A 27756-nucleotide genomic window follows, 5' to 3' on the forward strand; every position below is an offset into this window, starting at 1 on the left:
ACAGCAAGTTGAGTGAGTTACGATAATTACTTAGTTGTTTTTTAATTAGCTAAGCGTGAATTAAAAGTATAATATTAATAAATCATATATATATATTTACATTAATGATTATTTATGCCTCTTTTACTATTTTTAGCATTGCTATTTCAGTTTTATTTTGTTTTTTTTACTAAATTTGTTTAATGAAAGGTAGATTTTGATAAGAATATTTTAACTAGAATTACCAGTTTGCTCATAATTTGAAGCTAAATGAATTTTTCTTAAAATTTTGTTGTTCTGTTTTAAATTAGCTATTCTGTTATACTTAATTATGATGGGGAACTGTTTTAATAAATTGTGGCAAAAAAGTTTTTTTTTCACAAATAAAATGTGAGAAGGTATTAGGTTCCCAGAAAATTTCGATTTTAGAGCAACTTGGGTGCTGTAAATATCTATAAAGATCTTTATAATAGAGCAATACTTTGTGCTGTATTAACGTTTTACGAACCGAAGCACTCTATATTTTGTTACCAAACTGTGTGTCATTATCAACGATAATATTTAAAAGTATTTTTTTAATATGAGAAAAAAACCTTCACAAAGCGATTTATGATGTATAAAGTAAACAAAGACCGTATACATTTATACAGTACAAAACAAACACCGAGGGATCTCGCTTTAAAGATAACAGCATCTGCTTATAAGGTCCGTGACATTTAATTTCTTCAGTCTAACAAGTTCACGTTAATATTAATATTTTCTGTATCTTAACAGTCGCTCTTATCTGGGATTGCACACCTTAAAGCACGCTTTCATAACACTCTAAAGTGAAGTGTGCCACCAGCACTTGGTATAAAGCTAACGTTGTTTATGGGATCTTGTATGAGTCACTTAGGTTCATGACAATAGTTTCTTATCATACCATACATTTAAATCGCGTCTTCCAGTACCTTAGTTTGGTTTTCCAAAGAGAACACATCTGTTTTTTCAGAGACTAAATTTACAACATTAACATCTAACTTAGACAATTCAGTTGATGAGCATAAGGTCAGATTATAATAACACAGTAAGTATTAATACTTTGATAACTGAACTTACCAGCGTAGAATCCATATTCAGTTCATATCATTAAATGAACAAAGTCTGTAACTAATTCTATCCTTACAGTACATATTTGCTATCCTTTTATACATCGGATGATGTAATACCGAAACTTTGTTTTTAAGAAGTATGCTATAAAAATTCTGTTGAAACTATAGATTAGGATTTTCTGAAACTGCTTATAAATTTCCAGATTTATGTTTCTTTCTTAGACCGACAGATACATCTGAAAAAGAAGGGATGAGTGTGAATAGTTCAGGAGCCATGTCTTTTCTACAGTCCTTACTTCCCTCAGCTGAAGTGAGTGAATCTATTTTTTTAACTCTAGACATTTCTCACTACATTCAGATGAAGCGCATAAATAACTACTTTTGTAAAGTTTTTACCATCTCATTTATGTAATCACTGTTACGCTAATTTATATAACGTATTGTTTAAGAACAACTTTCCTTTTAATACTGACAGGTTGAAAATCCAAAACCATATAATGTGGTAATGGTTATTTACCATAAGTTTGATAATTAAAATACAAATTCTGTAACAGTTATTAAGGGCTGGTCTTGGGTAAATTGTTTGCATGTCCAGATTTTGAATTTAAGGATTCATGGTTTGCAACCATTTGCCCTAAAAGCATGCTTCAGAATTTGAGGCCGAAGTTTCGTTATTATTTGTTTGTTTCTGAATTTTGCACAAAGCTACACGAGGGCTATCTGCGCTAGCCGTCCCTAATTTAGCAGGGAAAGACTAGAGGGAAGGCAGCTAGTCATCACCACCCACCGTCAACTCTTGGGCTACTCTTTTACCAACGAATAGTTGGATTTACCGTAACGTTATAACGCTCCCATGGCTGAAATTGTGAGCATGTTTGGTGCAAAAGTTTAATTATAAGAGTTACGATTAAATTTTAGTATTGTTTTAGAGTAGCATAAGAGTTGCAGGTAGGTGCTGTTGATTACTTGTCTTCCATTTTAGGATCTCAGTTCGAAATTAAGAATGGTTATGCATATATTGTATTTCTGTAGTTTTTATGGAATTTTAAAATGAGCAACATATTCACAGATAAAGCTATAGTCTAAGATTTTTGTTGGATAGACTTAAATTAACAGTATAAGATTATCGTTACGTTAACAAAAGTTTAGTATAGTGGAAACTAATTAACCTTTTATATTTCTATATCATAGTGAATAACATAACCGTTTTTAAACACTAAACTACTTATATTCCTTTGTGATCTTAATATTACCTTACAATGGGGCTTTGGATTTCGGAACTGGCGAACCAGATTCAAATCAGTGCCGCACCACAAAATATTTCCTTATTTTAATCTTTAGATGCGCTTTTATGGTGACAATTAATTATTGTGTGAATGATAGGTGGTGTGCAGGGGCGTAACTAGTACCACTAACAATGTGGACTTTTCCTTCTACACAACTAAGTTAAATAATCTACATGAATGTGAAATGTTTATTAAAAAACTCAGAAAACAGCGTATCTTCTAGAATATTGGGGTGGTCATTTTACCCTCCTCCTGACCACACTGGCTACGCCCCTGGTAGAGTATTGCTGAATGTCTTCTTTCATTCTGCTCAATAGCTCAAAACCAGAGACCGCAGAAGATTGTTTGTTTGTTTGGAATTTTGCGCAAAGCTACACAAGGACTATCTGCACTAGCCGTCCCTAATTTAGCAGTGTAAGACTAGAGGGAAGTCATCATCACCCACCACCAACTCTTGGACTCCTCTTTTACCAACGAATGGTGGGATTCACCGTCAGATTATAACGCTCCTACGGCTGAAAGGGCGACTATGTGTAGTACGACGGGGATTCGAACCCACGACCCTCAGATTACGAGTCGAACGTAGGAAGAAGGTAGCTTTGTCATAAATATAAAATACAGTATTGTTCTTTTATGATGAGTTATATTGAGGTACCCATAAATAAATTGACTGATTTTGTCTGTTTGTTTAGAATAAAACACAAAGCTACATAATGTGCTATATGTACTCTGGTCACCAGGGGTATCTAAACTCGATTTCTAGCGGTGTTAGTCCAAAGGTTACTCTGTTAGGATTCAACTTTGGTTTGAGTTTCTTGGTGGATAAAGTCTCTTTAATTGAACTTTTGAGTTTTTGTTTAATGCTAAGCATAAAGCTACACAACGAGCTATCTGTGCTGCACCAACAATGGGTATCGAGACCCGGTTTTTGATACTCAGTGGAGCTCCCTTCAGGTGAAAATTCACAGGGTAATTAAAATGTCTCAATAACCAAAACTTGAATTTTATTTCAAAACACTTTCAATTGGTTATTAATGAGAACTTTTGTTTGAGTTTTGTGGTGAACAATTTCTTTTTATTAAACTTTCGGCCGCAAAGTTTCACCTGAAGGTGGCTCCAGTGAACGCCGAAATTTTAATTCAAAATCTGAAATTATCTTGAAAGTGTATTAGAACTACATTCAAAAACATTTTTGCCATGCACAGCTCCCCATACTCATTGTTTTTACAGAAGGAATATGAACTCGATTTCATAAGATGATTTTATACTTGTTTAAATTATCAACAGTCTAAGCTCCCAGTGGCTCAGCGGTATGTCTGTGGACTTACAACGCTAATAACCGAGTTTCAATACCCGTCGTGGGCAGAGCACAGATAGCCCATTGTGTAGCTTTGTGCTTAATTCCAAACAACATCAACGGTCTAATGTTCTTAAGTACAAGAGTTGAATGGTCGTGATTGAAAGGTATAGTGAAATAAAAACAAATGATGAGTGATAAAAAGTATTTAAATATGCTTATTATTATTTTAAAGATAAATGATAATAGAAAATCCTTATTTAATATCTGCGATGAATTGAAATAAATATTTAAAATTCCCATCTGAATGATAGTTGGACATAATTGAAGATTTACGATGATAAAAATTGTGAATAAAATTGACCGTGATTATAGTATGCGAGGCCCCGCTAGTGTAGTGGTATGTCTACGCACTTACAACGCTATAATCAGGGGTTCAATTCCCCTCAGTGAGCTCAGCAAATAGCCCAATGTGGCTTTGCTATAAGAAAACACACACAAACGTACATAGAATGTGATAGGCTATTTACAGTGAAAGCGTGATTACAGATTCACAGTGATAGTAGCTGGTAATTACAGAAAGTACAAAATATTTACAGAGGTAGTAGCACCTAATTAATATTCACAGTGATAATAATAGGTATTTAAATATTTACAATTATAGCGTGATGCGATTGAAGGTATAAGGCAATATCGTAAGTTTATATTTTACGTTTTAGCGATAGTAAACAACGTAATTTGGGTGAAATGAGGTTCCTCGAAGAAAATTTGATTTTTGAAAGTAACACTATTTTAATTATCAAAAGAGTTTTCCGTGCCTGATATACCAATGGCTAAAGACACTTAATAAAAATGGTGTTCCAGATCTTATGATATTCTAGAAACTACTTCAAACTCAAATATGCTCAATTTGATATCATCAATACACTATATTATGATACTAAAAGATCCACTGTAACAAGCTTCGAAGGCCACCTGAAAGCAGCGTACCTAAAAAGTTATTTGAAACTACATCGTAGGACTTGATGTCGAATGGGGTTATTGTGATTCAAGTTTATTCACATATGGTGATAGTTATTGATTGAAGGTGTTGCTGGAAGTTTATGAACTTTTTGTTTGTGAGATTTCACCAGCTTTAAGCCTAATTTTATTATTTTGTTGATGGCACCAAAAATATGCCAAGTTTCGTCGTTGTGTTTTCTAAAGACAAAGACCTTTTGTTTGTAACTTTCACTCCGTGTACAGGCATGTTGCTCGGAGTAAGTTTGAGATGTAGTTTCGAAGATTGTTCCTTTCCTAAACTCACACAGTTTCTTTGAAGAACGTTAAAGTACGAATATCCTTCCTTGGAAAGGCCTGTACAATAATCCACAGCGATAAGTTTAATCTAGCGACATTGAATTATCTCTATATTAGATCTTAACCTCAGAGTCACGGTCTTGAAATTACAAAAATGATATCAATGTATATGTATACAGTAGCTATTACAACATAAATGTTGTATTTGTGAGTTTGTTGACTCTCAGTCAGAAAGTAGTGTATAGATTTGTTTGTTCATTCTCAATAAGAAAGTAGTGCATAGATTTGTTTGTTGATTCTTAATCAGAAAGTAATATATAGATTTGTTTGTTGATTCTTATTCAGAAAGTAATATATAGATTTGTTTGTTGACTCCCAATTAGAAGGTAGTGCATAGATTTGTTTGTTGACTCTCAATCAGAAGGTAATATATGGATTTGTTCGTTCACTATCAATTAGAAAGTAATATATAGATTTGTTTGTTGACTCTCAATCAGAAAGTACTATATAGATTTCGACTTTACTTACAGCAACAGGAAGCAGCTGCCGACTTGGCCAGAGAAATGTGTGATCCAGATGAGCCAGCGGGTCAGATTCAGTTCAGCTTAGAGTATAACTTTAATTCTTCTACTCTGATTCTCAAGGTAATTCAAGCTAAAGGTTTACCCGCCAAGGACATTATCGGTAAGTTTTTCACTCTCAGTAGTTTAAGTATTGTTACCAGAACAGTAACGAATTTTATATTTTCTACTGTCTCTGGTTTAATTCAAATCACGTACCCTTGGATACAGTGGGGCTATACCCGGCTCTCAACAATGCCATACGATTAATTTGAAGCCCATTTAATTTATTTTCAAATAATTTTGCTGAGTAGTTCTCAGGCGATACATTAAGTACATAATGAGACAGTGAGAAAACGGTAGATATTCATTATCAGTTCCACAAATGAAACCTTATATTATAACACAATAAAAAGAACTAAAATTATGAACTTAGCATTAGCTACTTATTTCATCGTATCTATATATTTTATTACGTAATAACATTTCATCATATTACTAACTATTTCTTCTTAAGCACTTTAAATGTATATAACTATTTAAATATTGTTGAGATTATTTTTGCATTTATGTAAAATAGTTAGTTTGTTACATAATTTATCTGTTTTGTTTCGGTTTTGGTAACTGTTGAAAAGTTTAAATAAACAACCTTTATAGTCAAGATATATATATTTTTTAAAAATTTAACGAACGTTTCGCTTTTGCGAGTCTAACAAGTTTTGATTAATAATATTCTTTCATTATTGTTCTAATATTATCGTGTAGGTATAATACTATACAGCTGCACAAACATATGCTATATATTACTTTTATATGAGATACGAAAATAAAGAGAACTGCAATATGTTTTATAATTAACTGAAGAAAAATACAGAATGAAAATAGAAGCTGCCAAGAAACATAACAAATAGAACATTACAAGCAGTGTTTATAACGTAACGAATATTCTACTATCAAACAGTTGTGTATATTAACCCTGATGAAGCCGTCAAGGCGAAACGTTGATTAACATAAAATATAAATATTTTGTATATATATTTGGAGTATAAAGATCGTTTTTTTCTAAAGCTTTTTACAAAAATGTGTAAATTCCTTCAGTATGCGCAACAAATTTTGGAAGACAACAAAACATTTTCGGTAATTGTTGTGAAGTAATCCGTGAATACATTCAATCGTACGGTTTTAAAATCTCTTTTCCAACGACAAAGCGTAACCCGAGGTTCGCGGATTTGAATCCCCGTCATACCAAACATGCTCGCCTTTTCAGCCATGAGGGCGTTATAACGTGACGGTCAATCCCACTATTCGTTTGTAAAAGAATAGCCTAAGAGTTAACTGTGGGTGGTGATGACTAGCTGCCTTCCCTCAAGCCTTACACTGCTAAGTTAGGGAAAGCTAGCACAGATAGCCCTCGTGTAGCTTTATGCGAAATTCACAAACAAAAGAGCGACAAAGTATTGAGACATTTGAATATTTATTAATGAGAAACTTTCGACTACTTTCTGGCTCTTGCATCGTTTTTATAATCAGTGACAATGAAACAATGTGTAAAGTGAAAGTGACGAGAATAAAAAACAATATAAATATTTGATGCAAAGTGTTATCTACACTGTCTGATACATATGTGTCAAAACATTATATATGTAAAACACAGCACCAATGACCAGAAATTGCATATCGTTTGTATTATGCTAGCTAACTACTGTCAAATGGTTCTATTCTTAGTAGTAAACGACTGATCATATAGTGCCTCACCTAAATCTTTGAATGTTTTATCCCAGTTGGCATGAGGAAAATTGGTATTGGCAAAAAACCTCGTCGACGACAGCTTACAACAAAGAGGGTGTGTAGGTTGATTCGAAAGATCATTGGTACGCAAATAATTCAGAAATTGAAAGGTATATCTGTTAGTGGCACATAATGATGGGCTGTGGGTCAATCGTGCGATAGAGATTACTCAGTTTTTGCAAACACCAAATATGTCTATTGCAAAGATATAAAAATAACAAAAGTTCAGTTGTTAGGAGGCACGGATATCGAACGCCGATTTTTATATTGTAAACTTGAAGACTTACCAATGAGCTGGTGAGAGCAATAAGAAAAAGAAACATTTTAAATTAAAAATTTCAAACACATCTAGGTCTAAATGCAGCTTAGATAAACAGTACTACAAAATGGTGGAAATCAACCAATCTCTGTACTCAAAGAACTGTTTCTAATGAGCATTACAACAACATGTTTGACTAACTCAGTGATGGAAAACAAGATCGCAGATATCGGAATGCTTTTACTTCTTTTACTCTCAATATTGTTTACTCTCTGTCTGTCCTCACGCTGTCTTTGTGTAAATGATCTTGTTATAAGCAGTCGCTAATACTTTTCCTATTATCTGATATGAATGGCAACATTCTTTAGAAATAAAGTGTGGCATTTTGGTGCCACTCTTCATACATTAGGATTATGTTAAACTGTCGTTTGTTTGAATATTTCATAATTATTTTAAGTTACTTGGGAACAGCTGCAGCGAAGTATTTGTGTAATATATCTTGTTTAGGAAACTTCTATTTCAATAAGTTTTTAACCTTTTGAACCCTTCATAGATACATATTAATGCAGAATTCTAGCTTTGCCTCTCAAACCTAAGTTATAACATCCTGAAGCACAGCTATATATGCATGGAAGAAATGTATTTCTGCCTACAGATATAGTTGTTGAGGACTGATTTTGGTAATGGTATGGTTAAAATGGTTTCAATTTTTACGCATTTGCTCTTGATGCTTTGGTTATATGAGGCATAATAATAAAATCTTTGAAGGGCATGACCTTGATGATGACTTTGAACGAATTCAGTTATATCGTCGCAGAGTGAGCCCACAACACATCATTCTATATCACTAACAATTATTTTTCAATATCTCTCCATTTCCGTCTGTAAATGGACTTCTGAATAATCATGAAATAGCTGAAATAATAACATACACTTTTCATACTTGAACTCTGTATTAGGGAAGAAAGATTTAGATTTGAATTATGACCAGCATTATTGTAACGCAATACCACAAACCAATTACAACTAAGTGTCATGCTTTTACAAACTAAGGCATTTCCATCCAAAGACTTGTTCTGTTTTTTCTATAATAGTTACATTACAACAAAACATTTTGCAAAATATTTCAACCCCAAAAAGGTATTTTTATTTTATAATTGTTACTACTTTAAGTGTAAAAGAACTATATTATACTAACATTGGTCAACGTAAAGCAATATCTCAAGGGTTCCTGAATTTTTTTCATTTCAAAAATTGTTTTGCTAAGATACAATTTAAATGTATTTATTTTCCAACTTTTGCGAACTGCCGTCAAGTGTTGCGATATTTGTCACAAAAGGTTTTATGGTAATAATCTGTTTGTGTTTTCATGTATTATATCAAAACCTAAGTGATGTAATCTTCGTTCTAGCTTTCCATCAAAAATTTAATTAATAAAGTTTCCCTTTGCAAAACCCTGCATAAAATGTCGCTTTTCTTTTGTGCAAACAAATAACGTAGCTTTGGGTTTATTTGTACGTTTTTTTATATTGTGCAATTAAGGCCAAAGAATAAGACATCTGTTTGAACTAATATTAGAACGGGTTTTCAATGTCAAAACTTTCAGGGTTGTTAAACGAAGATGTCAAACGTCACTAAGTTCTTACAACGCCCGCAAGTGGTTGTTCCTGTGTGCCTCAAAATAGAATCTGAAGACCTTATTTGTTGCTACTTAGCTTTGTTTGTTTGAAGATAAGCATAAAGCAATACAACGAGCTATCTCTGCTCTTCCCACCCATCAAAGGTATCAAAACCCAGATTCTAGCACTATAAGTCCACAGACTGCTTAGCTTAAACAAGTGTCAGGTATGTTGTGTTCAATGGAATTACTCATAAAGCATGGTTAGATCTTTCAAGTTAACCTGAGAACTCAGTGTAATACTACATGTTACGATTCAATATTCCCTTTAAATCTGAATCACCTGAAACCACAGAGAACCAATTTACATTAAATTTATATGGTGTAGTTGGAAATTACTTACTTTTCAGCTGAATCTAGCTGAGAAACTGATGGTTGTATTAACAAATTACAGGTTAACTGGAGGCGGAGTGAAACAACGACCATTAATGCACCAAACGCATGTACATCAGGATATATAATAAGTTTCCAAGTGTTGACACAATTACTATATATGTCGTTTTCTAATTGGATCCTCAGCTAGTAATAACTGTAAAATCCAAAATAATGTAGCTAATACTGAGCGGATATAGTCAATGAAGAATGATTAGAATGTAGTTTTAGGAATGGTTATATAGAAAGCATTTTAAAAAATGTTTCTGTAAAATGTAGATATAGAAATAGTTGTATAAAATGTAACTAAGAATGGTTGCTTAGAATGTAGCTGCAGATGTTGCTTACTATATAGCTGTACATGTGTTTGCATAGAATGTAACTATAGAAATGGCTTGTAAAAACATACTTAGAGAATATTTGTGTGTAGCTACAGTGCAGCTAGAAATACATTTCGCCAGAATATATGAAGTTAGAACTGCTTAGAATTTAGGTATAGTGTTTGCTTAAACGGAAGGAATATAGGACGGTTGTTAAAGTATAGCTATGAATAGTGAATGTAGTCGTGACAACGGTTGGTTAGAGCGTTGTTATAGAAATACTATTGTTTACAATGGAGGTATAGGGAAGATTACTTATAATGCAACTAAGAATGGTTCTGAAATTCTGAAATATTCATAAGAATGTAGCTGAAACAGCTGCTTAGAACGTAGTTATTACTTAGAGATTGAAAAATATATGAGTGAATATATAGGACCAGTGGATTACAATGTAGTAGGAGTGACTTATGTAAACAGATTTACACGGTTTGTCATCTACATGAAACATTTCTTGCATATTAATTAACCGATGCTATAAAATGTAAATAATAGGAGTGGTTTATATAGCACGTAAAACTAATTAGATGAACACAATATACATATCATATGAATACTTGTTTAGAATGTAGGAATATACTCAGTTTGCCTTCACAACCACAAGTAAAAATACAATTTGCTAAAAGTACATCAACATTCAATAAACAAGTTCACCGTGCAGAGTACTCTAAAAAAAGTGTTCGCTGATGAACACAACACGCCCAAGAAAAAAATCATGTTCCGTATTTTTTATCAGAAACTAAAAAAAAACATCTTTAAGTAATAAATCTAAGAGTAAAAAATATGTGTGTAAAATGTAACATATCATTGACAAGGTGTATAAATGCATGAGTTTTTTTTTTTTTAGGAACAAGCGACCCATATGTGAGGGTGTTTCTTCTTCCAGATAAAAAGCACAAGCTTGAGACTAAGGTTAAACATCGAACTTTAAACCCTCGTTGGAATGAAACATTTTATTTTGAGGGTAAGTTGCCCACCTGTATAAGTCTGTGCGTGCGTGCGCGCGCGTAATATCTTTGCAAAATTTTTCAAATCTCAAAAAATGACCAATAAACGTAAGTGGAAATTTTAGTTTTTTGGTAAACCGTATTTTTTTACTTGAAAGGTAATAGAGGCCCCTCTCTTTTTGTTTCAAATTGGATTATGTATTAAATTTGTACTCTGGTGACCTAAATTGTTTTGAGGTAAACTTTAGGGCTTACAACGTTAGAATTCTGGTTTCGGTACCTGTTGGTAAACACAAGGTAAAAAGTCCATTGTGCACCTTTAATAAATAAAACAAATAAGGTGCTGAAATAAACACTTTAATTGTGTGGTATGTATACAACGTTTTAAAAATATCGGCTCTCAGAACGAAATGACATCAAGTCATCTTGAAAAGTTACGGAGTATTAATAAAATTTGTTTCTTTGAAACCATTAAGCTTCCTGTTATATTTTACTTTGACGGTCTTTCAATACTTTGTGATTAAATCATACTGCAATTTGATACATGTATACTTATACATTTACTGAACAAAATGTATTTGAATAATGAATTTGATAGTCCTTAAAAAAGGAAAATTATAGCTTAAAACCTTACTAAAGCAGCTTAGTAGGTAGCAAAACTGGATAAATAATTTATTGAAAATATGTCAAGAAAATCTTACGCACCATATCATGACTTTTAACATTGAACAAAGAACGAAAAGAGCAAATTATAAAATCAATTAAGTCTTGTAGAAAACTAAATTGCATTTATTTTCTGAATGTTTAGAAGAACAAAACTAATATGAAGGAATACGAAAACAATGAAACACACGGACATTGTAAAAATATTTAGTGCAAATAAAATTAAACAAGTTAAGTACGAAAATCATACCTCACAATTACAATTACAAATTCGTACCCACAACTAGAGGCAATATACACTAGTATTTTACTGACGTTGTATAATTCCTCTGTTGTCCAGTTGTTTCACTAACGTCTGAATTTGTTATCAAATTTTACTTTTTCTGGTCGGATTCACACCTTCCAATTAAAATTAAGCGAAGTTAATAAGTTTGCGTGAACTTTTCCTTTTTCCTGTTGTTTATTTCAACAGTTGCGAAATACATCATTGAAGCGTTATGATTTATCGAAATCAAACACTTACGTGCGTGTGCAATGTAAACATTTATCCAATCTTTGAAAATGTTCCGTTATCATATTTTGAAAATTTACCAAACATGACGACAGCTTCACCTTGTTTTTATCACTAAAATTCACTTACAATTTACAGCGGCACCTGGCGTTTTCGAGTGTTTTAAGTTACAACGCATTCATCTGTTAATGAAGCCTTCGGAAAGTGGAATAATGTAAAACTGGATTATTTAGGATGATGTGAGCACCACTAGAAAATGTTTGTGATTTCGAGACAAAACATTCATCAGAGAATTACATTATTACAATATAGTTTTGAGTTAAGGTATGGTTCTACCTTTATTCATATTATGTGAGACCATGTATGAAAGACAAAATAATCTAAATAGACATTATTTAACTCTAAATATAAATCTAGCAATGAAAGAAAAAAATGACTAAATTAATTATTAGTTAATTTTCTCCAGTTACATTTCTTGTGCTGGTTTATATGATTATTGTTCTCGGGCTGTGAGCCTGTTTATCTCAATCAGTTACGTTTTGGGATAAAAAAAAAAACAAACTCAAAGGATTTTCCAATTAAGTTACAGACTGTTTTTGCAGAATTTTAAAAGTTCGTGAAATTACGTGTCTTCACTTGAATATTCTTAGGGTGGTTCATATATATCCATGACGTAAGACTGCAAATATTATGGTGAGAACTTGATGATGATAATATTTTGTTGCATGTCTTAAAAATAAGCTAGATACTATATGATACTTTTTATTTGAAGTTTAAATGTATGTCCCAATTATATGTATATAAATCCCTTTTTAATAATTATTTTGCGACATTATGTATTTTGAATCCATAGGTATCATAGTGCAGTGGTTTGACGAGAAGTAAGTAGGTTAAAAGAATAGCCTCAGCCGCCTGTAGCGCAGTTAATTGTCTTTGCATAAATAAAAATATGGATAATTTATTATGATTATGAAAGCGAAATTTCAGTAAAATGTGTACTTCACCAGTATGATATAAGTTGGAACGATGATTGCCCATTGAAAAATAGGACTGTTGACCATTCAGTACGTGTGATTATGTTACTTTTATGCTAAAGATATAGTAGATATAACGACTCGTAAAGTGTGTATGTTTTCTTATAGCAAAGTCACATCGGACAATCTCCCGACTTTACCGAGGGGAGTCGAACGCCTGATTTTAGAATTGTAAGTCCGAAGACTTACTTCTGTACCAGCTGCTTGTAGAATAAATGTTTATATGTTAATCGCACTGTCTGAACTTTCCCGATGACATCTCTGTGAAACTTTTAATTGAATAATTTTAAAATTCCTGCCAATGTTCTAAAATGTAAACTATTTGGTTATCCTCCTACTTAACAATAAATATTGTTTGTTTCGGTTTAGTCCAAAGCTACATAATAAGTTATCTGCTCTATATCCACCCCAGGGTAGTTAATTCGGAATTTCAGCTTTAAAAGTAAAGTTACCTCTGGCATACTGAGGAACAACGAAATAACCTTATTTGATGGATTATGACGTTAAAGTACTCAAGAACGTTTGTGAATTGTTCATGTATATTGTTTGTCAGAAAAGTTGAATGTAAGCTAGAGTAATAACAAAATCATTTGACGAAATACGTTGATTGTTTGAAATTAATCACAAAGCTACACGAATAGCTATTTGTGCGCTGCCCACCATGGATTCTGAAATCCGATTTCGACTGACGAAAGTCCACGGACATACCGCTATGTTACTTGGAAGCAAACAGTAGAGTAAGACATTAAACTATAGTTTTGCAGAAAACTCAAATTTACAAATCCACTTTTATAAAACAAAGTTTGTAATAAAGTATTGTATAAAACGTTCGACTCTGAATCGGTATAGACATTTAAAACTAATATTTGTTGGAGACTGCAGTAGTGTGGCATTCTCAAGAACATTGACATACATTTCAGATATTATGCATATATAACTAGAGGTTTTCAATCAGAAAATATATAAAGGAGGAAATCTGAATTTTGACTCTTATTGAATTTGGAATAAATAGGAGGCTGGTAAAAGGAAAAAAAGTCGTTCAAATAGAGAAATGAGGTAGATCATATCCTAAAGGTACCACATCTGCAGCAAGTGAAAAATAACACTACCTTCCCTAACATAATATACTTACCTTTGCCACAAAAAAGCGCATCTGAAACTACAAGGGAATGACTCAGAACAATAGGTAGCTAGCGTGAAAAAATGTAACCACATTCAGTGATCAAAATTTTACTAATAAAACTACATAGAACATTCGTCTTACTAACTAAACAGTCTTCAGGCTTTCCCAACCATCTCTAATTTTATATTTTGAGATTTAATAAAGTGGAATCCCAGCATTCTTTGAAGAAGCGAAATGTAATGTAAGTTACCTTCGTTAAAGTGAAACATTAATTTGTCTAATTTGGATTTGAAATCAGAGGTGGATCAAAATAACATTTCAGATCTGACTTTTGCTTCCTATATGCCATTTCCCAAGAAGCCTTTCATAAAATATCGTACATCATTAGTAGGGCTGGACGAAATGAGAAAAAGGTTTTCCGCTTATATCTCATAAACTCATAAAATAATGACTATAATGCCATTTCAGCTTATTTTTTAAATTCGTACTAATCATTCGTGATAGTACAAACAAAAGGTGCTCTAGGTATTATTTCTAATGATATCAGTCATTATTACAATGTAGTAATTGGCCACCTGTCTTAAAATATTCTGCACATATATATATATATATATATAATTTTTTCATTATGGTTGATATCTTAGGAGATAAGATATGAAACTTCTTTTCAGTAATTGATTTTACAATCAAAAGAATGTCCTGACTGCTATCTGGTAGTTAATCCCAGCCATATGAATTTGGTATCTGTTGGCGTCAAGACCAGTTACTGAAGCTGACATGCGGTTTCTCTACTGGTACTTCCTCATCTGAGTTCTTCAAGACAGACAGATAAACATACCAACATGCCCCTTCTCATCAATTGGGAATAGGTGATTCAAAACAGAACTCTCACTATCTTCTGATTTACCAACTTCAACCTCTGATTCCTGGTTTAGGCAGGGAACTAGAGGTTCATCAATGAATATGACCTCAGCTTATCAGTCTGTTCCACATACTTAAATGCACCATACTACTACTGCTGCCTTATTTCGTGAAAGAGAATGAAATAAGGGCCAGTCTAGTCAGTAATGATTCGTTTACTTGGCGCAGGCACGTATCAAATGCCACATCCAGTCTTCATGCTGGAACAACTTCTTTGTTGTCGCCTGTTTTCTCACATACCACAGTCTTTCTTATCTGTTGATAAACAAATCTATATTTTTGTGGACATTATGATACATCTGCTGTATATAGCAAATAATATATTAAATACAGAAGAAGATGTATATCTCTGGCCAATGTAAGCATGTTTGGTAAAAACTAATTGACTTTCGTTTTCTTAGAAGTATATAATAATAATGTTCAATAAATGTTCTTTCACATCTTTCATCCAAGATTATAAACTTTACAAGCCTGTCTTACCCATTCTGTCAAACCATCAAACTGGAGGTGATGAAGTGAACTGCATGTCTTCCCCAAACCCAACATTTTTCACAATTCAGAAAATGCTGTTTTTTAAACTTAGGGTCCTGGTCCATACAGGTAAGCTGAATCGTCTTATCCATTGTTCAGCCAACACATCAATGACAAACTGTGTCAGCATATCAACCAATGGATAAGCTTCAAGTCAGTTGATGACATAATAATTAATGACCAGCAAATATTCATTACTTTATTCAGTTATTGGGAGATGACCAGTTATACTCAGAGCTATTTTCACAGCAGTATGCAGCACAAATTAACAATCTCATCTTTGGTGTGTCATCAATGAGAGTTTAACTAAAGCATTCTTTAGCAACTGTAAAGCTTGGTCACAGTTTTCACTCTTGACCTAATTTAAATCAGCTTTAGTGATAATGGGGATTCAATGTGAGAAAACTTATACACAAAACACCGGTGATAAGGTGCGAGACAAAGAGACTATAGACCCGTTGTTTGGTTTTGATTTAAGTCAGTATTGTACTTTTTATGATATTTGCATTGTCCATATACAATGACAAAGGAATGTTACTTGTTTATGCATGAGTGCACACTTCAAAGGTTTCAAAGTTTCTCTTACTTACTGAAGCTCAAGTTTCCAGTTAGTAAAACGTTGTTGTTGACATCAGACATTTTTCTCATTGAATCCATTTCAGTGTAAGCTTTATTAGCTTCTTGAAAGTAGTAGGTACACTATGCAGGCTGAAAGGCATAAATAGTAACTCCTACAAACCACTCTTAATGCTAAAACAGTCTTATGCATGCTCTTGTCACACATTTCAACTTGCTACTATTGGAAAGCCAGATCTAAACTACTGATTCAATGGGAAATTTCTAATGTGTCCAGAAATTCATCAGTCCAGAGACGTAAAAACACATTGGTACGAGTTACTGTGTTCATATACCTGGCACCAATACTAAACCTTAACAACTTTTACTGAATCTGACCACAGTATCCATGAAGTAGATCCGTCCTTTAGTATTTCCACTATTTTATTAATGACTGTATTCCTAGTTTTCCAGGACAGCCTATGCAGTGTTTATATTGGGCGTCCTATATCTATGTTAGACTGAAATACTGTTTTTAACCAATTTGCCCCTATAGTCAGATAAATATATCGATTTATTCAATTAACAGATAAGTCAATTCTATCTCTGTTTAACCCATATTGCTTCCCTAAACATTAAGCAATATCTGATGTACTGACGGCTATGTGTCTACTCTTAGACTGTGCAGAACAGAATCAGTTGTAGTAATACTACTAGTTTCAGTTATTTCACTTCACTTACAGTTCCCGAAGACAATTTCAGTGAGAAGCTTGAAGCTAAATGTTCATAAAAGGAGGGTAACACTGGTATAATATTATCTTTAAGAGGGATAATTGGTCGAGCTAATACTGTCTGTTTTCCATATAAAAATCATGTATTTTATTCATCAACATTACCTCATCAGACACTACAACAAATTAGCCTTCATCTATAGTAGACCGTAAAATTCCACTTAGGTATTAGGTACTGTCACTCTTTTCACTCTCAAGTAGAGTTTCACGGTATACTACAGATGAAGGCTAGTTTGTATAGATAAAAGTAATGTATTTTATTCATCAACATTACCTCATCAGACAACAACAACAAACTAACTTTCATCTATAATATACCGTGAAACTCCACTTACGTGTTAGGTGCTGTTAATCCTTTCCCTCTCAAGACTCCATTTTCAGCACCAAACCAAACTCACAAAGTTATTAGTCTGTGAGATAGGTGATGTTCTCTTTGTATCTTGATTCCATTAATTTATAGAACTGTGATTTAATATGAACAAATTACAAGTTTTTACACACCCATGAGATGCAATGAGATTTAAATGATTTTATTACAGTTACCCCATGCGACACTTTTCACCTGTCATCGAAATAAGTGACACCATAAAGTGTAAGTAACACTATTATTCCAAGGCTCGGTTGCGATAGAATTTTTTAGCTTTCTCGTCTCTTAAATTATAACCATAACTTCTTTTACAGGTTATCCTCTTAGTAAGCTACAGAAGTCTATTCTTTACTTAAGTATATTTGACTATGACCGATTTAGTCGTGATGATCCGATTGGTGATGTTTATCTTCCGCTCACTGACGTGGACTTGTCCGAAAAACCTTGTTACTGGAAGTGTATCAGGCCAGCTGAAGATTCAAAGGTACGTAGCTCAACCAGTTGATGTATTTTCTGTCTATTCAGTGAATCACCATGTTCTTTATTCTCGTGAAAACGAGCCTGGCATAGCCAGGTGAGTTAAGGCGTTCGACTCGTAATCTGAGGGTCGCGGGTTCGAATTCCCGTCGCATCAAACATGCTCGCCCTTTCAGCCGTGGGGGTGTTATAATGTGACGGTCAATCCATCTGTTCGTTGGTAAAAGAGTAGCCTAAGAGTTAACGGTGGATGGTGATGCCTAGCTGCCTTCCCTCTAGTCTTAACTGCTAAATTAGGGACAGCTAGCGAAGATAGCCCTTGAGTAGCTTTACGCAAAAAATTCAAAATTAGTTCGGCCATGCCGGGCCAAATATGTGTATGTAGTGTGTTTGTGTGATTTTGTTTTTATAAAGCAAAGCCACATAGGACTATCTGTTATGTAGACGATAATAGTATACTTTAACCCACTGGCTATGCCGGGTCTAAGTAGTTACTGAGTAAATGCTCAAGAAGTAACAGAGAATGCAATGTATGACCAGATAAACGTGTACGAGTTGTTATTTTGGTCTGTAAAAGTTGTTTTGAACTTTTGTTCGTCAAAAGGCACGTACATACCTGTGTTATTTTAAAGGGTGTGCTTTTGGTATATACTTTTTCGAAACAGGTAAATGCTTTGTTCAGATAATTTCTCTGTATTTGTTGTACAGTCATGCCTCGTTACCTGCCAAAAGTCATCAGACGTCTGATTGTTCGACTGTCAATTAATGGTATAAAACAAACAGACATTGCCAGAACAGTGTGGCACTCCCAGTGTACTACATCCAAAATTCTGAAACACTATATATCGGAGTACAGGAAATGTTGTTCCAGGAAATTCTATCGGTAGACACCGAAAAACTACTGCTCAAGATAACTGTGTTTCCATCACGTTAACATGTCAAGGTCGAAAGAAGTCTTACTACACCTTACGACAGGAGTGGTATGAACACATTCATTTCAAGATATCCAGATGAACAGTAAATTGAAAACTGACCAAACAAGATTATTTTGCAAGAAGGACTATCTACAAACCGATATTAACCAGAATTCACCGCCATCACTGTGTTACTTGGGAAAGACCGCATGCCAACTTATAGTTAGAACAATAGCGACATGTCATCTTTTCAGATGGGTCCTATTTCTTTTCCAGCTTCTTAAAGTTGATGGTAGATGCGTGTTCTTTATTTGCTTGCAGAACAAATGAGAAAACACACAAAAGAAATGGTGTATTACATGTTTATGCAACTGTTCATCATGGTGAACAAAACTGCTTTTCATATACTTCAGATAAGTGTCAGTAGTGCCTGTTACAGGAATCACATGAATACGATATTGTTGCCACACACTAGAACAAGGTTTGGTAATACCTTTGTGTTCTATGATGACAATGTCACTGTCCACTGTGCGTGTATTGTTTGCCACACACTAGGACAAGGTTTGGCAATACATTTGTGTTCTATGATGACAATACCACTGTCCACTGTGCGTGTATTGTTTGCCACACACTAGGACACGGTTTGGCAATATATTTGTATTCTATGATGACAATACCACTGTCCACTGTACGTGTATTGTTTGCCACACACTAGGACAAGGTTTGGCAGTACCTTTGTGTTCTATGATGACAATACCACTGTCCACTGTGCGTATATTGTTTAAGATTAGTCGTCCAGGAGGACGTTACAAAATTGCCACGGGCAGCATTGTCTCCAAACTGTAATCTCATTGAGAACTGTTTGGCAGAGAAATTGCTAACAAAGACCCTAAAACGGCTACTGTAATTGGATTGCAGCATCTTATAGTGAAAAGTTGGGATGAAATCATGATAGATTACATCAATATATTCTTCGACAGCACGCCATTTCGTCTTACTCAGGTTATTAGAGTATTACGATGATCAACCAGTACTGAGTGCATAATAATTAATATACGGATACAGACGCTAGTTATAATATTTGATGTTATATGTTGTCGTTATATATGCTTTAGTGAGGTTTTATTGTGATACATAAAATGTTGAATTACGCATCTTTGTATAGACGTCCGATAAAATTGTTTGCTGTTCTAATGAGTCGTTCATTTTATGTATAGAATCTGTTTCACTATGCAAAGTACATATATAGATGTTTAATATAACATGCATTCCTCAGTTGACAGTGGTAAGTGTACTTGTATTCTATATCAATAATAACATTCTTATCGGTTACAAAATATGCAAACATTTTGACCAAGACTGTATTATTTGTTTGGTTGAAATTTTGGTTTTGAGAAAACTCATAACCATAACCAACTTTCACAAAGAAAATCATTCGATCTTTAATGTCGCATCGAGTTTTCGAAATTGAAGTAAACTGCTTACATTTACCAACAATCTTGTAAACGTGTTTTGCATGTCACAAAGCACGCCAAGCATTAAAGCTACAGGTGAAAAGCTACTTAAAAACAATTAAACAGCCACTAACTTATTCAATTATCCACACTCTTCAATGCTTGACAATTACCTATGCAATTGAAAGTAATCCTGCAAAACATATAAAACTTCAAATTTCAAGTCATATCTCATAATGAATCAAAAGGACAATGGATATCTCCTCTTTCTGTGGCTTTAAGGGAGTTACAAGGGAGCGAGTAGAAAATACAAAAAGAAGTTTTCAAGAAAATCATTAGAAAATTTCAAGGCATTTTTTTTTTAAATTTGCACAAATAACTCAGGTAAGCACTGAAATCTTTTTTGAAATGCCAAGAAGAAAAACCCAGAATAAACTATAATTCAACATGCTAATTCAAGTTTTTCTTAACATCAGGATAATCTGATGATGATAACAGTCATCTGTTCCTAATTTTAGTGTAGGTAAAAATGTATCACCTCATTAACTTAATTTCTGAAGCTATATATGTTACAAATATCATTTATCCACATTTTAGTTTAATTAGAGCAAATACTAATAAACTATTTGTACTGTTAAATATAGTGAACAGTTTGCTTTTACAGTATATGTTCTTTGTAATGGGAGGAAAATGAGGATGACTTTTCTAATTATTAGCTCTTTTCGTTTCCAGCTTGGTGAAATACTGGTGACTTTGTTATACATACCTCGTACTGGTGAATTATCCATAACACTAGTTAAAGCTAGAAACCTGAAGGCCAAAGACATTACAGGGTATTCAGGTAGGTGATAATGTTAAAACAAATATCTATTGGAGAGTCGAAAAGCAAACACATGAGAGGTTATTCCGTTAAACATACTTTTCTGAAACCCAATGAGATCCTAGAAGCTTAGTTAAAATGCATGAGATAAAAAGGACAAGACGACCATACAATATTCAGATATTTGTCGATATAGAAAGTCAAACCAATTTCTAGATATTTACTATGTCGTAAAGCTGATGGTAATCAATCCACGCGCAGACTACGCACTTCACAGTATAGATACCCCCAGGTTATTCATCAGAGCAGACACAAACAACTTACTTCACGAGGTAGATACCATCAGATTATTGATCAGCGCAGACACAAACAACGTACTTCACAGTGTATATTACACCATGTTATTGAGTAAGGTAGGCACAAACCAGCATACTTAACAAAGTTTAACTGTTTGTAATCTGATGAGAACAAAAACTCTGTAAACATTTTATAAAATAATATTGAATGATACAAGAACAAAAGTATTGATATAAATACATAATCCAGAACACATTGGCTTAAGATTTATAGTTACTTTAGGCCTATGTTGTTAGCTGTGCATTAAAATATCCCAAACGGGTAGCTTTACTAGTAGTAACGGTACAGACATATTAGCTTATCTAGCAATTCGACAAAACTAACATATTTAGCAGTTCAGACATCGTTAACTTATTTAGCAGTAAACACGTAACCAGCTTATTTAGCAAATCAGACTCTATTAATTCATCCAGCAGTTCAGACATCACTACTTTATTAATCAGCACAGACTCAACCAGATTACTTAGCAGTTCATAGATAACCAATTTATTTAGCACTTCAGACAACAATAGAATAATTATCAGTATAAACATCTCTAGCTTATTAATCAGTACAGACATAACAAGCTCATTTAGCAGTTCAGACATAGTATGCTTATATAGCACTATGGACGTAACCATCTTACGCAGCAGCTCTGGTATCATTAGTTTAGTTAGCTGTACACACATAAACAGTATATGTAGGAATTCAGACACAACCAGCTAACTTTGCAGTTCAGACACAACCAGATTAGTTAGCAATTCATACATAACAAGTTTATTTGACATTCGACATCATGTTTTGATTTAGCAGTTCAAACATCAGTAGCTTATTCATTAGAGCCGACATATGCAGCATATTTAGCAGTACATGCACAGCAGTTTTGTTTGCAATGCTGACCTAACCAGCTTTCATTCATCATTCGCTGAGTAAGATTAGTATTCTGGAGTTTTCATTGTTCGGTTTTACGTTACAGTTTGTGTTTGTTTCCATGCTAGCTAATTTGTTCATGTGTCATCATGAAACGAGACGGTTACAGTCACGTACATCCGAATTTAAACCTCACGTTTATAAGAGATACGTAAATGACACTTCTATCATATTCAGAAAGCAAGTCATGCCATCAAGTTTCAAGATTATTTAAATTCAAAGTACAAGAATATCGACTCCACAACTGGAAAACAAAAATTTACGACCACCTAAGCACAGACTGTAACGAAAAACCGAAGAGTGAACAATTCTGAATAAGTCTCACTCAGCGAATGATAAATGGATGCTAAGGAAAAAAACGAAACAGACCTTATTCGTAAGCTACAACCTAAGATAAACAATCGACTAGCTACGTCACTAAGTCTCAAACCGTGATCAACTCATCGTGCCTGACATGTGAAAAAGTGAATACTTCGTCCAACAAACTGATAACGTCAGTAATGAAATTCCCTTCTACATTCTGAAAAACAGAATTCTATGGTGTAAAGGTCAGCTGAGATTGTCAGCTAGTGCTCAACTCAATGAATTCTGTCACAGATTACTGACAGTGCTGAACAAATTTCCGGGTTTATTTGGAATGTTTATTTGAACTATCGCATGACGGAGCCTAAATACTCGTTTGTACTAAAGAGTATGATTTTGTGAATTCAAAATCATCGCTTATTTTTGAAATAACTTTCGTAAGATGAAGTAAATGTTTAATTTTGAAAATTGACTTTATATAAACTTTGTCTAAAACAAAAACTTGCTTGTACATAACATACTGTAAACGTTATTCTATATTAAAATTAGCATATTCACTAGAAAATGTCAGTTTACGATATACCGTTACTTCAAAGTGTGTTGTTGGTAATACATTAAGGTATTTAATGTAATAGAATTTTTACTTAAATGGTAATGCTCACTGGGGAGTGGCACAGCAGTATGTCTGCGAATTCACCCTGCTAGAAACCGGGTTTCGATACCCGTGGTGGACAAAGCACAGATAGGCCGTTGTGTAGCTTTGTGGTGTATTCCAAATAATAATAACAAGTTAATGCTCAAATATATTTAGAAACGTATAAGCATGTATCGTTTACCAATAATGATAAATATGCTACTTATGGTAGTTTAAAACTAAGAGAACATTTCTCTAACCATATCTCCAGTAAAAACGTAAAAGCGAATAAATAACATTAAACGCGAAATCTGATCACTTTCTGACTTGTTGATATCAATTAAAGTCACTGACAATACAATATGATTCCTTCGATGCAGAGGGTATCAACTTAAATATGTATCGTTTCTGCAAGTTTTTGTGTTATATGTTTATCTTGATAATATTCAAATTTGTTTTTGTAAAGCATTCGATAGCATTTCTTACAATATTGTAGTTATTTATTTCCCCGAAAGGGGTCCAAGGTTGCTTGGAGTAGTCACGTGCTTTAAACACAAGCACCAATGTGACGGTGTCACATAAGGGACGCTTAACGTTGCAATTTGTGCTGTCGTGACATCATAAAAACATTTGCATGCTATGAATCACGATAAGAATTATGCACTCTGTAAGCTACAATACAGCATGATATATGAATTTCGAAAGTAAGAAATATAAATATTTGTTACTCTCAATTTTCATTCTATTTACTTTTGAAACAGAACACTTTTGAGTACCCTGCCGAAGTACATCTAGTAGTGCTGCCATATATAAAAACAGTTATAGTTTATTAACATTATACTAATTTCTCTCTTTGGCAGTTTTATCCACAATTCGTTATATAAATATTTATTTTCGGAATGTGTCAGTTTAAGGACGTCATTCTCAAGAACAAATGACCATCTGTTATTTACAGGTTCACGTTTTGTTTCTTGTTGTAAAAATGAATTATTTGTAAGAACTATCACCAGATGGTTGTCTACCCTACATATTAAGAACACACTCTATTTAAATTTGGGAGTGGAACCAGTACTACTCAACACAATACAGTGTCACTGTGTTAAAGCTGAAAATTTTTTATTGTAGAGCTGATGGTGAGCAGCAGCTAAGTTTAGTGATTAACACAAGACTGAGAATCTAGACTTCAAAAAAATGTTTGGTTTAAATAACGGATCTTTCATAATTCAGCTTACTTTTACTTAAGTCAGTTATTACTTTGTTTATCACAATAAACATTTTTTATTAATATGTTCGTTATGTTTGGGTTGTTACTCTCAATTTTCATTCTATTTACTTTTGAAACAGAACACTTTTGAGTACCCTGCCGAAGTACATCTAGTAGTGCTGCCATATATAAAAAACAGTTATAGTTTATTGACATTATACTAATTTCTCTCTTTGGCAGTTTTATCCACAATTCGTTATATAAATATTTATTTTCGGAATGTGTCAATTTAAGGACGTCATTCTCAAGAACAAATGACCATCTGTTATTTACAGGTTCACGTTTTGTTTTTTGTTGTAAAAATGAATTATTTGTAAGAACTATCACCAGATGGTTGTCTACCCTACGTATTAAGAACACACTCTATTTAAATTTGGGAGTGGAACCAGTACTACTCAACACAATACAGTGTCACTGTGTTAAAGCTGAAATTTTTTTATTGTAGAGCTGATGGTGAGCAGCAGCTAAGTTTAGTGATTAACACAAGACTGAGAATCTAGACTTCATAAAAAGGTTTGGTTTAAATAACGGATCTTTCATAATTCAGCTTACTTTTACTTAAGTCAGTTATTACTTTGTTTATCACAATAAACATTTTTGATTAATATGTTCGTTATGTTTGGGTTGTTACTCTCAATTTTCATTCTATTTACTTTTGAAACAGAACACTTTTGAGTACCCTGCCGAAGTACATCTAGTAGTGCTGCCATATATAAAAACAGTTATAGTTTATTGACATTATACTAATTTCTCTCTTTGGCAGTTTTATCCACAATTCGTTATATAAATATTTATTTTCGGAATGTGTCAATTTAAGGACGTCATTCTCAAGAACAAATGACCATCTGTTATTTACAGGTTCACGTTTTGTTTTTTGTTGTAAAAATGAATTATTTGTAAGAACTATCACCAAATGGTTGTCTACCCTACGTATTAAGAACACACTCTATTTAAATTTGGGAGTGGAACCAGTACTACTCAACACAATACAGTGTCACTGTGTTAAAGCTGAAAATTTTTTATTGTAGAGCTGATGGTGAGCAGCAGCTAAGTTTAGTGATTAACACAAGACTGAGAATCTAGACTTCATAAAAAGGTTTGGTTTAAATAACGGATCTTTCATAATTCAGCTTACTTTTACTTAAGTCAGTTATTACTTTGTTTATCACAATAAACATTTTTTATTAATATGTTCGTTATGTTTGGGTTCTAGAACGATCGATAAGGCTCTCACGTCGCGATTGGTTTAGAGAAACCTATAGCCAATGGTTGTCAACATTTTAAGCATAATAAAATATGACCCGATTTCAGTGACAATGATTCACCTTTGTAAAAGTGTATATTACGTTTTGTGAAAAATCTGTATGTGATGTAGAAAACTGGATATAATTTGAAGATTCAGCGTACAGGAATTATTGTAAAACATATAAAAATTTGAAGGTAATAAAACCGTTGCAGACCTTTGTTATCTGTTTTTTAGATCGTATGAATAAAAGTTAATAACATGATTGGTTAAACTACTTAATAAACATCGTAAGTTCAGTTTATCTTAGACTTGACGTACATTTGTTGACAAAGCTTCTAAATAAATATTGTAAACATAATGTAGTTCGTAAACAATGTGAACAAGCCTTACAACATATACATTTCTGTGTGTGTATAAACACAACTAATTTTCTTGTTTGGGGTATAATAATATTGAATGCTTACTACTCTTTCTATATGCATGTTTTTCGCTCTTAGGTAATTTTAAATGATACAATCCTGCTTAATTTCCAGATCCGTACGTTAAAGTCTGGCTACATCGGGGAGACAAGCGAATTGAAAAGAAAAAGACTCGAGTACATAAAAAAACACTGGACCCTGTTTTCAATGAAACTTTTCGGTTTGTCGTTCCTTGGGAGCACATCCGGGAGACCTCATTTGTGATCACCGTCATGGATTACGACACCGTAGGAAGGAACGAGGTAATCGGAAAGGTAGTTCTCTCTTCACGAAGTGGCCCAACTGAGACCAAGCACTGGGGAGATATGCTGAGCAAACCTAGAATACCTGGCTCCCAGTGGCACAGATTGAAATCGTTTTAACTTTTCTGCTATTATATCGCAGGTTTCACGTTTGTTTTTGGGTTGCTTGCTGCGTTGATCTGAAATGAATGAGAATAAAGGATTATATATAGAGAGAGTTTTGCTAGGATTTCTAGTACCGAGAATGTTCATTTAAGTTGTAGTTAACACGTTTTTTGAAATAGACTAAGCAAAGAGCAGAAGTTTCAGACTATATGTAGACTTAATTGTATAAAAGTATACCGCCTTAAGCAGTAGAACTTAAAATATATAGCAGGTAGTTCAGCTTTTATCTTATGTTGCTTCAAATGCTTCATGGATCGTGTAGATAGGAAATGATTTCGACGTTGTTTTTGTGCTATAGTTTCTGTATGTTATCAAGAAACTTCGTAATTAGTATAGTGGTGTTGTCATTTCTTTTTCAGGAAATTTTCGACAGTAAATTCATGGAGGATTGATTGGTTTTGTTTATGTTAATAGATATTGTTTACATGTAATTTGAGTAACACGAGTTGTTATTTATTACGTTGAAAGAACTTAGGAAAACTTATATCACGAAGGTTTAATATATAACAAAACAAGATTAAATATTTCAACAAAAACTGTGTAGACTTGGCTATGAAACAAAACAAACGATGGTACTGTTACCAATTAGCAGTTTAACAAGTTTGGCTCTATGTTAATTCCATGTTAAAAATAATAACAACTTCTACAATAATCTTATCTTTGTTAAATTAAACATATCCTTCTAATTTGTAGTAAGCACAAGGCTACACAATGGGTTATCACTGCTATGCTTACCACGGGTATCGAAGGTAGATTTATAGCATTATAAGCTTCCGGACTTGTCACTGATCCTCGAGAACCTTAAATATATGCATGATATATAACTATACGTTTTGTATAATTGTATTTTAAGAAAAATCGTTATAATATTTTTAGTTTTTGTTTTCTTCACATTTGTTTCATCAGCTTGAGTATCAGTCAAAATCATATTTATATAGTTTGTGTGTATTTATTAACTCGTTTGTTTATATACACTGTCAAGGTTTTTAAATCGATAAAAAATTTAACAATCTGAAAACAACATTCAAGTAGTCGAGGACATGTAGTCTTTTTAATAATACAA

At 33.3% G+C, this 27756-nt stretch overlaps 1 protein-coding gene and 1 long non-coding RNA gene across 5 annotated transcripts in view; both read left to right on the plus strand.

The window, feature by feature from the left end:
* LOC143253177 (uncharacterized) overlaps positions 1-12 on the plus strand; it is a 65278-nt gene extending 65266 nt beyond the window's left edge. The window contains exon 3 of the long non-coding RNA XR_013029426.1: positions 1-12. This is a non-coding gene — a long non-coding RNA (uncharacterized LOC143253177).
* On the plus strand, positions 7-27124 carry LOC143253176 (synaptotagmin-7-like). 4 transcript variants are annotated; one of them, XM_076506570.1, is made up of 7 exons: positions 7-12; positions 1293-1380; positions 5483-5636; positions 10834-10950; positions 17744-17913; positions 21007-21115; positions 26341-27124. In XM_076506570.1, the coding sequence occupies exons 2-7, from the start codon at positions 1321-1323 to the stop codon at positions 26646-26648; spliced, it is 918 nt and encodes a 305-aa protein (XP_076362685.1). In that variant the 5' UTR covers positions 7-12; positions 1293-1320; the 3' UTR covers positions 26649-27124. The 4 variants fall into 4 exon arrangements, with proteins under 4 accessions (XP_076362685.1, XP_076362683.1, XP_076362684.1 ...); XM_076506568.1 differs by lacking the exon at positions 7-12 and adding an exon at positions 810-1026; XM_076506569.1 differs by lacking the exon at positions 7-12 and adding an exon at positions 813-1045.
* The last annotated feature ends 632 nt before the right edge of the window (positions 27125-27756 follow it).

The sequence above is a fragment of the Tachypleus tridentatus genome, chromosome 6 (assembly GCF_004210375.1).
Source record: "Tachypleus tridentatus isolate NWPU-2018 chromosome 6, ASM421037v1, whole genome shotgun sequence".
NCBI lineage: Eukaryota > Metazoa > Arthropoda > Merostomata > Xiphosura > Limulidae > Tachypleus > Tachypleus tridentatus.